At 35.1% G+C, this 14,629-nt stretch overlaps 1 protein-coding gene across 1 annotated transcript in view; it reads right to left on the reverse strand.

Moving 5' to 3' along the window:
• Positions 1–14,629, reverse strand: part of LOC130580825 (contactin-associated protein-like 2) — a 616,928-nt gene that overhangs the window by 128,361 nt on the left and 473,938 nt on the right. The window contains exons 5-6 of the mRNA XM_057378578.1: positions 4,296–4,499; positions 1,840–2,024 (exon numbers count right to left, since the gene is read on the reverse strand). Of these exons, the coding sequence (XP_057234561.1) occupies positions 1,840–2,024; positions 4,296–4,499 (389 nt within the window). The remainder of the gene's footprint in view (positions 1–1,839; positions 2,025–4,295; positions 4,500–14,629) is intronic.

Here is a 14,629-nt window from a genome sequence, read left to right on the forward strand (position 1 = left end):
GTCTGGTGGACACATCCTCAGGTATTGTAAATTCACAAGACTTGACTTTAGACAAGATACAGCACTTAACATGGATAATGCAACTAATATTTTCATGGGTGTGAAACATTTTATGCATGTTACAGTCATGTTTGGATTAAAGTAAATGGACAAGAAAGAATTTTGAAGAAAAGAAGAAAAAGCAAAGAAACCCATACAATGACAGTGAGTTAAGAGCAATTTACTGGACTATTTTTTGATCTTGAAAATGCAGTCAGAACTAATGTTTGTTCTTCTTTTTTTGTTTACCTAACTTTTCTTAAAGAGATTAATCCAGAAACTATTTTGTTTATGAAAAAACTGTTTTGATTTTTTTACCTTTATGCCCTGCTAATCACAAAGGCCTTAAATTTAGTCTGTGATATCTAACTCCAAAGTCAGTGAGATAACAGAGACAAAAGGAAGGAGAAGAAGGCTCTTGAGTTTGTATGAACCACAGAAATGTATCCACACACACACTCAAATAAGTTCAATTAAACACAAGGGAATCCAGTATATGGACGTTGACATGTATCTTTGAGAGCTACCAGTGAGGTCACTCAATGCAGGATGGGAAGGTGAATGCACTGAATTCAGCTCTTACAAGGGATACACTTACTGTGTGCAATGTGTTTGTTATGTAAATATGTTACATATATACGTGTATATGTGTGTGTATGAACAAATTGCAAAACCTTGGCTTATGACATTCACCCTAATTTTTTCTGTAGTTCACTCACTTGAAAGTTTTTAATAAAATCTATTTATGTGAGTTTTAAGTAGCTCAGTTCAGGTCTTCAGCACTCAGTAAGTAATAGAAGTATGGGCAAATTTGCTTGTTATTTTCTCATTAGAACTGCAAGCAATGTATTCATAAAGATTTGTTGGAATATAATCAAACATTTGACTCAGAAGTATTTACAATCATGAGTCCTTTTTCAAACATTCATATATTCTTGATCAAAAAATGTAAAAATATCAATACACAATTCATTTTTTTTTTTTTCCATCATTTATATTTGCTCCTACATCTTAAAAAGTTGTAAGGAAGGAAATTACATATTTGGCACAAACRATCACATACATTCTCATTAGAAACAGTAAAGAGTGTAAGAAATATTATTCAAAGATTTCAATAACCAAYGTCATGAACTTCATGTAACAGATGAGAGGAGCTGAACAAGTTCATAATAGCTGAAGCTTTAGTGTGATCAAACAACAAATCCACATTTAATTACTACCAAAACTTGTGTGCGTCAACCTGACTGATTAAACAAGTTTTCTTATAACTTTCCTAACTCTCCATTGCTTCTTTCTAAAAAGATGCTACTGATACCATAAGGCAGTATCTACCTACCTAAATCAGGACAGATCAAGATCTGTATGAATGAAAAGGTTCTAATCTGCTTCCTTTGCTAAAAATAAATACCAGCATCACAAATTAAGGCTTTCTGATTCAAGTGCAAAATTATCACCTGAGTGGAATAACACGTTGCACCATAGTTTTTCTAATATAGTTCCTGCTTAGASCATCTGCTTTTAGAGATTTTTGAAACCGTGCATGCCTAGCTTGCTAAATAACACAGATCTCTCTTTAAAACAAAGGGCTGAGATGATTTTTATACCAGATGGGACTTGRTAGGCTAATTAAGAGAAACATAATTTACACTTAAGAGAGAACACCGTTGGAAGGAAGATTTCAGGAAATGTAAGGGAATAAATAATCAAAACAAACATGAAAAAGTAGTGAAACAAATTATCTTTCTTATTGGACTGATCTTTGAAAACCCAATTTGAAAAGAAGGAAGTTTCACTGTCTACCTCATAGTCCAGGTCCAGGTAATCAAATTCTCCATTGGTTCTGAAGTGCTGCACGTGTCTGTCGAGGGTGAGATTGATGTTCCTCCCRTGGCGCTCTATGATGATGGAATGCCAGTGGTGATCATCCAAGAGGCTGCCTGTTGTCACAGATGTGTGGCCAAAAATAGAGCCAAGCTGGTTGCTGCCTGAGAACAGAAGCAATAGCATTTCTCACCTCATACCAGTTAGGCAAACATTTGTCCTCTTTCTTTGTCAATGTTTCATCTGAATCATACCGGACATGCAATATGGAGGAGTCAGTCTGCAGTGAGCTCTGCCCAGTGGAGAGTTGTTGTCATAAAAACAAATAGCTAGATCAAATACAGCAAGCATCTGATCACTGAACTATATAAATATATGTAAAAAAAATCATAATAGCAGTCATTTGGAGATGAACCAGAGAAGCAATATCAACTTCCAGTTGTAAAATTGCTTTTAATCCTACAGTACAGAAAAGAAAAGCTKCCACCTCTGGGCCAGGTCCTGAGCTGTATTGGAACTGTACTGATTTATGACTGCTGAGGAAGACATGGGGACTGATAACAGTCTTTGGCAACAAAAAGTCTTTTCACTCTGAGATTGTGGCCTCATCCAGTATCACCACACCAACAAGCAGAGAGGAAAAGGCTCAGTGTGRAATGAGATTACAGCATCAAAAAACATCTTCTGCTATTACGGCTCTCTTCTCCTACAGCAATCTTCCTATTCTGGAAGTCAAACTACTAGCAAGAGCACAGTTTTGCAATTCTCTGCTGTGTTATCAGGGGGTTTGTGCCAGTGCAGCTGTGCTAGTCAGAGATCACATCTCATTGCCATCTGACTGACACAGCTAAGCCAGCAAAGGTTGATAGTATGGATCTCAACTGGAGCAGCAAATGACTAATTCAGCAGTGAGTGTAAAAAATTGCTGCACTGCTCAATAACTCATTGCAGTCTTCCATGTTCTGAATACATGAGAACCTAAARCATTTCTGAGGCTGAGAATTTCCTACCCTCAAGAATGCCTGTAACTCAGGCATTAAGGTTTGTGCATGCTGGAAACATATTCTGGCAAATCACACTTCCTTGGTTTAAGGATTACTTAATCATTACTTCCCTACAAATGACCATACTGCCTTTATGCTGAAGGCCAAAGGTCCTGTTGGTTTTTAAAAAAACAAACAAAAAAAAAAGTGCATGCATGTCATTGAGCCTCAGTTTCTTCAACACAAAGTCAAATGCAGTGCAAAGTGAAATCTAAATCCACTTCTGTCTCCCCATCCTTYGCCTACTCCCTGGTGTTTGAAACTAAGTCAGTAAATCTCACCAGGCAAGGTGAGCATCCTTTTCTACTGTCTCATGCAAAGACAATACTCTCRGCAGAGGAAGAATAATACAATAAAGCATTCCTTCTGTTTATTGAGTGTGTGTCCCAGGGCTTAATCCCATTTTTCAGCCTTGTGATTTAAGAACATCCTCATCAAACTCAATATGGAAGTTATAATAYCTTATAAACACAGTCTGTGCTGAAGGATACAGAGAGACTGGAAACAAAAGGGTTACTACTGCAATTAAAATTGTTAAAAATAGATAACTGCTATAGGAAGGTGTGCTTTCCTCCTCCTCATCTGTTCTTGTTAATTAGGAAAAGAGCAGGAGAAAATGCTAGTSGAAATAAGTACTATTCAGTGTAAATAATAAATGCAATAATTTACTCTTCACATGTCTGTAAGGGAATTAAAGGAAGTTGCATGAAATCTTTCTCTAGAATTCTTTTGTTTGAAGGGAGAAAATACTTGAAATCAGATAAATGTGGGGTTTTTTTCCTAATAAATGTACTTTATAAATCCAATCACTCATGAGCCTGTTGTCCTCTACTTGGAGGGCAAATGGATGCTGGAACTAGAGTAATATATACAGGATTTGATCATAAGATTGCCTGATAAAACAATCTCTTTTCCTTTCTTAATCCTACTTGGACTCTAGAAAGGCTGCTGAACTCCAATTTCATGTAGCCTGYAGCTTCCTAGACTGATACTTCTTTTGTTTTTTGCAAAGTTCCTAAGGGTGACCTTTATTTCCTCCAGAAGTGATGACGGTGTCTTTCTCTCACACAAAGCCATAGCTGATGTCAAATATAATTCTAGCAAGCTTGGTTATTTTTTTTTTCTTTGTTTGTGGTGATGACAATATATTGCTGATCCTGCTTTTCTGTATGATCTTCTTTCCAGAGCATCTCACACGGAATAAAAAAGGAGAGAATGGATCAAAACACACACACACCCCATGCAGAAAGGGAATTGACAAGATTTTCAACAAATTAGCTGATTAAATTATATGACTTATCATATTACTGTGGGAAAGAGGATGAAATGTTTGACCGAAAATTTTTGTGGGAGAGCTTAAAACTACCACAAAATGAAACAATCTAAACATACCTAAATTTAAATTTAGAACAAGTTTGGCTTTCTTTAGTTCCAGGGTGATATAGTCTCCTTGCTGTCCTTCTCCGTGGAAGATTACACCTTCGCTTTCAGAGGTCTTAAATTTCAGAGAGATGACATCTTTCAGTGTTTTCATTTTCTTGTTCCTGAATCTGTATGGTAAAACTACATGGCCATCAAAATTGATAACATCAGCCCCTAAAGGAAAAAGCAAATAACATAATTGATGAGAGATTATAAATTCCTGTGGCCACTGGAAAAACAGACATGCCACATACAGATTGTACCTGAACAGAATAGCAAATATGCAGGTGTGATATGCATTGTAAATACATTTTCTCTTGACCATAAGTTAATACTATAAAAGTAGGAACCAGGCAGAACATCAATTTAATCCACAGAATGCAGAAAAAAGTAAACAAACCAGATTTGGGAGGACAAATGCAACAACTATACTCAATAACCTTCAGTTTCTCTCATAGTTGCTGCCATTTACATTTTCCTAATAATAACTCAGAGATAAACTTCTGACGGTCATTAATAATTCATTTGATACTTGTTGAAAATTCACTAGGTTCCAGTAAGAACTGTAAATAGTAAAACGTGGCAATCAGCCTGGCAATTCTAGACTTTATGTAAAACACAGACATAAGCTTCATCTATTTCAGAAATGGTGGGTGAGTTGTGATGCCAACAAATTTTAAGAAAATTGAAATTCTATCATTTGAATTAGTTTTTATTTCATGTTTGGTTTTATTCAAAATATGTGAAGAAAACTGAGGGGTGCAATCACTGAAAGTCAATACAATATGCATATAAATATTGCATAATAACACTACTAACACTATTGCATAATAACACTAAAATTTCATGCTGTCTTATTTTCATCACTTAATCTCTAATGAATGCACACCAATTTTCTGCAATTTTCTGGTTGCTAGATTCACACGAAAAATAGCTGTAGAAGGGGATTTTGTTCAACAGTTGCATTTCTGCTAAATTTAGAATCTCGTAACTTAAGCTGAGTTCTGTAAAAGATTTCAAACAGATATTTGTCTCTAAAAATTTACAGATTTGTCTAAATCCCCTTTGTAAACTGTTAAWAATCAATTCACCTGTGCCTTAGCTACTATTTTTATATAAGCATTTAATCCTTACTGTTGACAATTAACAATTTGAATAGTTATTAAATAAAATTATCAAGAAGGMATTAATAAGAAAATTATTTTTAAAAGGAAAGAATCCATCCATATTCTTCAAAAGCATTTATACTTATTGACATACCATATTTATTTACGCTCTGACTGCAAAGAAGGATGGCATATTATCATATATTCTCCAACCACATCTGATTTTTGCCTTCTTCTCTGGTCTGCTCTTCACTGATTGCTTGGAACTTTTTAAAATTCCTAACTTGTTTTTGCTATTATGGTGGGAATTAATTTAAATCTTTCATCCCTTCACAAAAACAGAGAGACAAACACATTTCTTGGGAGTAATTAACACAGAAGACTGTTTCAAAACTCCATTAAAATACTATGCATAGTATGCCTAGCTGCCTATATTTCAATCTGAATTTGCATGGCCAAGTCTTCCTAAACCTGACAAGACTTGATGATAAGAAATCATAAACAGTGAACCCCTTAATTTTTATGCCAGCTAAATTCTGAAGAAATTTATTCAGAATGTAAAACATGAGACTTACAAATGGACTAATAATATAATAATTATTAATATATATCTCTTTTTTTTCAGAATGCAGAATATATATTAGAAATATCACATTTCTTTATAAAACCCATTTTAAAATGCAAATTTCAATAATCAATTTGTATTGAGTGCAGCTAAAACTCTCAGTTGATCTGGTTCCATCAAATGACAAATTCYAGGCATGAGAATCAGTTCAAAATTAAATATCAAAATGATATACATGGTATTTGTGGGGCAATAAATCCATTTAGAAGTTATCAGCATGAAAGAGAACATATTCACTCAGGCATAGATGCAGAAGCATTCAGCAGCAATAACATGGCATTTCAGAAGAGGGGTTATCATGACTCAAGTAAATCCATTACTTCTGAAATGATATTTTTTTTTTTTAAGAAACAAAGAAAATGGTTAGAAAAACACTGTAATGAAGATTATATCATCTTGTTGCTTTTGCTTGCCTTATAAGCTGTCAAGATATTTGAGAAATTCATTCTTGAGAGTTTTGTATATGGCTTTTAGAAAAATATGTAATCTTTTTATCATACCTCAGCATGAAACATCAGCTTGAAAGTCACATTTTAATCACAAAAGTCATACTTCTATGTAAAGCAAGTTTACTATAAAGCTCCTACTCTTTTGAATCTACATACARCTACCTGACACAAGTGTTATAAATGAATGAAAACTGATATTGAGGGTAACCTTCAWACCAAATATACATCATAAAAATATGACTCCACACACAATGTACAAGATTGTCTTCCAAAAAGTTTCTGAAATGTATTTTCTGACAGTTACGGAAACTCCTGGATGGGGTGTATCCCCTTTCCCTAAGGTGAGTTGGTRCCACTTCAAGACATCTGCAATAGTTACTTTAATAGTCAGGAATCTGACCCAGAACTGATCAGGACCATGTGGTTTTGTGGATTCACAGGATGCCCATAAGACAAGTAGTCCTTTGGTTCCTATGTCATTGTTACTGTTGCATAGGTGTTCTCATTCTTTGTAGACAATTTATATTTCACACTTGACAAAGATCAGTAAAAGGACCACACTTTTCCAGAATCTGTCCCTGAATTTCCATGTTTTGAAAATAATTCAATTTAAAAAAGAGACATCAGTAATCTTTGATTAAGCAGGGGCTTTTTACGCATAACTGCTGGCAGCAGAGTCTGAATGATAATTCAATCACCTGAAGATTACATAGCAATTATGTTTAAGAGTTATCATATGCAGACTGTAGTAATGACTTGTGTTCCTTCTATGATGACACTCAGCTATTTAATMTCATAATTACCATGGTGCAGAATAGTACTCAGACAGTAAACCATATAATTCCTGTAATTGCAGAGTAAATATATAATTTTTCTCATCCTTAGCCACTCAACTATCAAGACTAGTAGGAAAGAGACCTAAGYCATCACATGAAGTATGTTCACCTGCAGCCAATGACTGTACTCAGAGGTTACTGCTGCAATGGGGAAAACCTTCTTAAGAAAAGATAAAGTTAAAAAAGAGGGAGAAAGAGAAGAAAATGAAGAAAGATGGGGGAAGGAAAACCTGAGAACTTTTATTTTTTTTAATTACATAGAAATAGAAAGTACAAATCTAACTACTTAAAATTTGATTTATGCCCTACTGGATTTCCTATTATATGGATAGRCTGGAAAACACTGCTAACACAGTGAAAATATAACACCACTTTCATTTGTATAGRGAGATGTTAGGCCTTATCTCAGTAAATGTCTGAGACACCCCATTGAAACCATTTCATTAGTTAAGGTATCATCAATTTTCCTCTAAAAAATAGTATTTSAGAAAGCCTCACAAAGATTGAGAAGAAATTGGGTGGGAAATGTGACCCCATTCATGAATCTCAAAGGAAACTAAATCCCTAGTCACAGGTCTTCCTGCCTATGCTTTTGTCCTGTGCTTTTGGCTACATGAAGATTTGGCAAAATTTGATCAGGRCATCAAATTTACTTGGTGATATTTTATTTGATGTTTCTGTCTCAGTTTGGGACAATATTTTCAGAGAAAAGTGCTACAGAGTAAATGTTTCCTCTGAAGTGAAAAATTTGATAATTTTTTTTCCAMCAATATGAAATAGATGTTCAGGCAAAAGTGAAGAGAAAAAAGTAGTTTATTAACAAAACACAATGCCCACAGGACACGGATAAAAAGCAACTGTTAGATATTTAAAAACTCAGGAACACATGCTGCCCCCTCCCCCCACAAACCACTCAGCCAGTGGTGGGGAGAAAAGATGGCAGCTCCCATCCTCAGGGAAAAAGAAACAAAAGAAAAAAAGGTTCACATGACCGCTCTGGCACCAGTGGCAACCTGGTGGCAGTCCTCACTGTGCGTGTAACAGAGGGCTTAGTGTGCTTTTCTGTTGCTGGCTTGGCTTCTTCTGGAGTCCGGGATAAGACGGASCAGTGCGGTTTGTCCCTGCCGGCCACCAAATTGCTTCAGAAGAAAAATCACATGAGTCGGAAAAGGGGGTGGCAGTCCAGGGAAAAAACAAACCCGAGCTAGCTAAACGGCAACATGTAACTCCCCTGCAYGCAGTGTGAGCAAGGACTCCTGCAACACGGAGCTGAGGTCTAAAAAGCCCTCGGCTGTGTGGCAGCCCCGGTTTTTAAACTGCCYGCACTGTCCCTGCCTCTTCTGGGTTGGATTTGAAGGATTATAGGAATACAGGACTGGCACAACATCAACCCAAGACAGCTCCAAAATAACTTATTAACTAATTATAAAGAAATGGCCTCAAATCAGACTCAAGCTCCAGAACTCCTTTTCCTCCATTTCTTGTGAAAGAAATATAACTAATCTCAATGTCAGCACTTTAAGAATGAAGAAATGTTCATTCACAAAGACTCATGAGGTACTGAGATTTCTGCACAGCTACTTTGCTACTTTGATCAAGGTACTGCCTGGAGTTACTAAAAAATCCCTGCTTCCTGACACACTAAAATAACAGCGTTCAGAACAAAGTAGAACAGCAAAATGTTTTCCAGAAAAATGTTTACCATATAGCGAACAAAAACCAAAGCATTATGTTTCTCCTCCTAAATTACAAACTCAACATGTAAACATATTTTTAAATTGCTACTGATCTGTGAATGATTGACTCTTCAAAGCCTGTACAGAATATTTCAGAGGGATTAAAGATATAAAACTTCTGTACTACTGACTGACAGCAACCTTAGGTGAAATTTTCTCACTTTGTTATCTCTTCTCCATTATTTCATCTGCTTAAACCAACCATCTGTTTAGACTAAATGAGCTTCAGKGAAAAAAATCCTCACTTTTAGCATTCTTCTCTTACCCCATAATTTGAACCTTATGTCTGAAGTAYGCGTATTACAGTAATGGATGGCAATAGCCATACACTGAGCATCTACATTCTAAATGTGTCAGGCATGCATCAAAGCACCTCTGGCTGCCCCAAACTTTTCCACATCTGTAGTTTCACTTGTAGCTATTAGTCACAGATACTAAAATATAATTATGGGAAATATAAGTGCATAAACAGTGTATGGTTTACATATTTTGACAGCAAAAAAGTTTGTTTTCTTCTAACAAAGCAAGCGGGAAGGCTCAGAATCATAGCAAAAGTAACACCTCATTTTGTCATTACTCACAAAAAAACCAGATGTACAGAAATTTCTTCAGATAAATCCTAATCTGCTTTTTCAGTAGTTCCATATGCTGTCAACATGATAGCTGAGCTGATGTTAGAGATGCATTACTACATCTCATTTCACAAAAAAAAAAAAAAAAAAAAAAAAAAAAAAAAAAAAAAAAAAAAAAAAAAAAAAAAAAAGGAAGCTATGGCCCAGCACAGCCATCAAAAGATTGCCTCTTCTTTTATGTTTTCTTACAATGAGGCAGAGAGCCAAAGGTATCATGTTTGAGCACTGCCTTCAGGCACTACAGCCCAGCCGTGAGGACATGGGCAGCCCTGGCTTGAAGTCTGCTGGAGCCAAACTCACACTGCCTTTACTCGCTTTTTCAAAAGGCAATGCACCTGCCACAAAGAAAATAAAATGTAATACAAATACAGATCTATCTTGCRTATACAATAATGTATACTTATTCATATTCTAGAAGAGCATGGTGAAGAAAAATCAATCCTATGTTTCTGTTGCGTGCTTAGTTTCCACTGCACTGATCCTGAATCCTGTTGTTATCTGTCAAGTGATGTCAATGCTTGAAAGAGAGAAAATATCTTTGCTAGGAGGTGTGGAATTTTTCCCTTGCCTTTCTTTACATTACATACAACGTGCATTGCAGTACCGCAGCAGCAAATAGCRTTTTGTCAAGGCGTATTTTAAACTCAATTCTTGGGTAAATGACATGAACTTTACTTTTATTTTTTGTATACCTGCCAGAAACTCTCCAAACAAATCTGTGAGGAAGTATTCCCTAAGGTAGTAAAAACGCTTTGCCAAGTTCTGAGCGCAATATCCACTGAAGATATAAAAAAAGCACTAGTTACTCTTCTGTTTTCTTTCTGAATTTCGAAGTGCAGACATTTTTTCCTATTATTATCTTCATATCATATTCCTAATATAATAATTCCAAATGTCTATATAAATATGTGTCAATATAAAAATGTCTATATAAATATTTAAATATTCTTTAYCTGCCATAATTTCCTGTCTAATAAGAAACAAATGCAACAAGTGAAATGAAAAAGCAGTAAAAGCAAAATTAAAAAAGGAAACAGAACAATATAAAGAAATGTAATATATAATGACTATGGCTAAAAGTTGTCCTGTATATGTATGTGTGTGTCCCTCCACTTTTTCTTTTCAGTAGGAAARCTGGGTTCTTTATGTAGCTATCAAATTAAACTTTTATACAAGATAATTGTTGCTTAGGAAAAAAATATTGTGATGACTCTACATACCACAGAAGTAGTCTGCAGTTACAACTAAATTCTGCATTAGAAGAAAATACTAAAATACTAAAAAAAAATACTACAAAGAAGAAAATACTAAAAAATCTGAAAGTTTTAGAACTCAGATTAAGCCTCCAAATATGCCACACTATTATTTTCTTAAAGGTGTGTGTAAATAGGATGAGTTTTCAAGCACTCAATGATATAAAGTTAAAGATTTTATTTGCTGATGCTTTTTTCCTTCCTGATCTAATATAACATGAGATTTTCAAGCAAATTTTCTTTCATTAATTCTTCAAATTTCAAAAACTAAATGGGAACATTTTTAAATAGACTATTATGTTTTTGCTATGAAATGGATGAGAAAATGAACAYGTTTATAGTTTATTTTGCAATTCAGTTTTAAGCTATGCATTCTAACCACAGTTTACAAAATAAGCCATAGTGCATGCTGYACTCCAATAGTGGACTACTAACAGTGCCACAGAGAACTTGGACTGTAACCCAMAATAATCTGCACCTCAGACAAAAACTATTCCTTCCATAATCTGATTTGTGACTCCAGAAAGCCAATTAGAATGCATGGTAAGAGATGCAGTCTATTTCAAGAAATCTATTCCTAGGGGAAAAAAAAAGAGACTGAGCATGAAAAAARTACATAATTCATGGCTGTACGTGGGTTTTTGTACTTTGAAAAGTTTTCATATTTGTAGCATTACAAGGYTCATTTATGATTGTGAAAATTGAAAGTCAGGAACCTTGTATCTATGAACTAGACACAGCAAAATATTCTCTATGATCTAGTATTCTCTAGCTATGGTACTTTAAAATAAATTTGGTAAAAATATATGTAAAATTCAAATACTCTAAAAAAGTCTGCTTTTTTGTATTTTATTATGCTGATTTACAAGCCAGAAATGCTCCTTGCAACCATAAATACATTTTTTTTGTTCTTTATTTTGAAACCAGTCATTTCCCATTGTATCTCAATGGGAACATTAAAGTATATAATTAAACTCTGAAACCAGGTACAGAAAAGACTTAATTTACTTGAAAACAGCTAACCTCTATTAACGTTTTCACTGTTTATTAAAAAAGCAAATCACAAGAGCTTCAGGTTGAWAGAAGAGGACAATTCTGACTCTCACACAGTAAATGGACAAAACAGGTCTCAATCCTCATTACGTGCTGACTCACTCATTACTTAATGAAAGAACTACTGCAAAGAAAGAAGTTGCAYTGTGTCTTACAACATTTACACTCAATTTACCCAGTGAATAAATAAGCTACAAAATGGACAACACAATCTATCAAAACATTAAGGAAATGGATGACCAGCTGGAGCCATGGTTTTAATATTTACAGCTACATGAAAATGGGAAGGCACACAGCAGACCAACAAAATACCAGTTTAGAATTTCTCCTTTTGATTTCTTTTTGAGCTGATGCTGCTCAATTCAATCATCTCCTGGTGCATAATCTTTCCATATTGTTTAATGGGGATGCTCTCAGAATGCTCATAACTCAAGACCAAGTTCTTCTTTCTCACTCAAGTTCTCTCTCCTTTATTCACACAACGACTCCTAAATACATATTCTTTATTTCTTCCAATCATGGAGCTCGTATTTAAACTGAACTTTCAAAGATGCATACACAACAATTAAGGAATATGGAGCATGGACAGTTTCAAGCTCCTGTACTCAAAGCTCATAAAGTAAAAATCTCCCAATTGTCATTCAGACTTCTGCAGTTGTTTGCAAAGAGTAAGGAGTGCAAGACTGTGACAGTTTTGTCCAGGAGGCACTCCTATTTATTGCAGTGAGTAACCTTGCTGTTGTCCAAGGCACACAAATGTGTGTCACTAAATCCCATTTCTAATAGATGTGTAATCTTTTCCTCCCAACTCTCAGACTATTGTTGCTGCTGCTAATTCCATCTTGGTGTACCAACTCATTTTAAGGAAACAAACTAAAATGAAGTGCATTGCTATTTTCAGCTACTGTATTTCAATACAAAATGATGAGTTAAGAGAGGAAAATTCTTTAGCGTAAATGATAGCAAGATATCTTTGCACATGTATACAGTCCAGACAGTTTCACCGTCTTATTTCCAAACTAATCAGAGAAAAATATCTTGTGTTTAGCATAACATAGGAAAAGCAGACCACTGGGACTTGATTTTAGGTAAATAGTTCAAGATAAGTAATTAGTCAAATACTTTTTTTCCTCTTGTGCCTAACATCCAACATATCCAAGATCATGCATACCTCTAACATATTCCTTACCCAGTGTCATGTTTCACATTGTGATGTAAGAATGTTCTTGGATTTCAAACTTGTAAGCCATAAAAACTGAGCTACYGACTCGGTCATCCAGAGATCAAGTATGAAGTTAATGGTGGCCAGATTCAGTGATTTTCTATCCTTTGTATTTTTTTAGTGTGTTTAATTAAAAAGCCCTGCTTCTATTCAAGGTTATGAGTCACAGCTTTATTTTCAGATGATCTATGTTGATTAAGCTCTACCTTGGCTCAGTCAAAGTCCAATAATTTTAGATGTAAACAGCCCCCAGTTGTAAAGGGGTATACAGTTACTAATTTTAAGTGACGTGTGCTGTATTTGAATTATGATTAGCAAAAATTTAAAGATTCATAATAATCTAATTCATAATTGATAATACAGCATCAGCATCACTTGCAACATTGTTTACAATATGAAATGCTTAACTTGCATTGTATCACATGTATAAAGTGAGCTAGTTCCCTAAGACAGAAAAAMCATTTTTGTTGCAGAAATGTTCTCCGTGACAAGAAGCACATCAGGTAAGAGCACACAGTCACAGTCACGAAGGTTCAAAGGGATCTCTAGATTTCACTGAGTAGGACTCACATGCTCAGAGCTTATTTGCACATTTTATTCTGCCAGAAGCACTGCGTTTCAGTTAACCGGGTTTTCACCTTTTCCCTTACCTGAACCAGGAAAAGGAAGATTTGCTTTATTGGCAAGTGATTTTCCTTGTGTTTACCAGGCTGCACTTTCCAAGTCCAGTGGTATATTGTGCCTATCTCCCTACAGCCAGACATGACTTATCTATAACCTCTAGCAGGCTTTACAGTTCAAGATTTTCTGGCATTGCAGAGCTTAAGACCATTAAATTGCCCACTTGCCAGAATAATCTGTTCAGCAGGAGTTTGGTTATGGTATCTGAGCTGTGTGACTGCTGYTCCTCCCCTAGGAATTGTACCATGCATTTCAGGATTCTCTGTTCAGCCAGCAATTCAGTCTCCTGAATTCTGGATTACTCTCATCATWAAAAGCTAAAAAAATACAGAAAGATAAGACCTTCTTCTCAGGAAGAGTATGAGTAACCTGCTCACATCCAGTGAACACATGCACCCAGTTCAATACTTAAATCACAATGTATATTGTTGTTATAATTTCAGTTCTTCATCCATCACTACTGATTTACTTTTCTGTACTAATGGGTTAATTTCATTTGTTTTCAAGCTCTAAAAYAGAACCTGATACTAGAATCTAAAATTATTTATTCATTTACTCAAATATTTTTCTAGTGTTTTTCTCTAAACTTACATTCTCCTGACAGAGAAACAAAAGTTAAAGCTGTTTCTTAATAGAAGAGTCACATAAAGTAAGAGAAGGAAATGGCATTTTTTTGTTAATCAGTTTGAAACGTCTGGAAGGCTCAAAGTA

This window comes from Malurus melanocephalus, unplaced genomic scaffold, assembly GCF_030028575.1.
Source record: "Malurus melanocephalus ecotype Western Australia unplaced genomic scaffold, MMel_1.1 scaffold_364, whole genome shotgun sequence".
In the NCBI taxonomy this organism is placed as follows: domain Eukaryota; kingdom Metazoa; phylum Chordata; class Aves; order Passeriformes; family Maluridae; genus Malurus; species Malurus melanocephalus.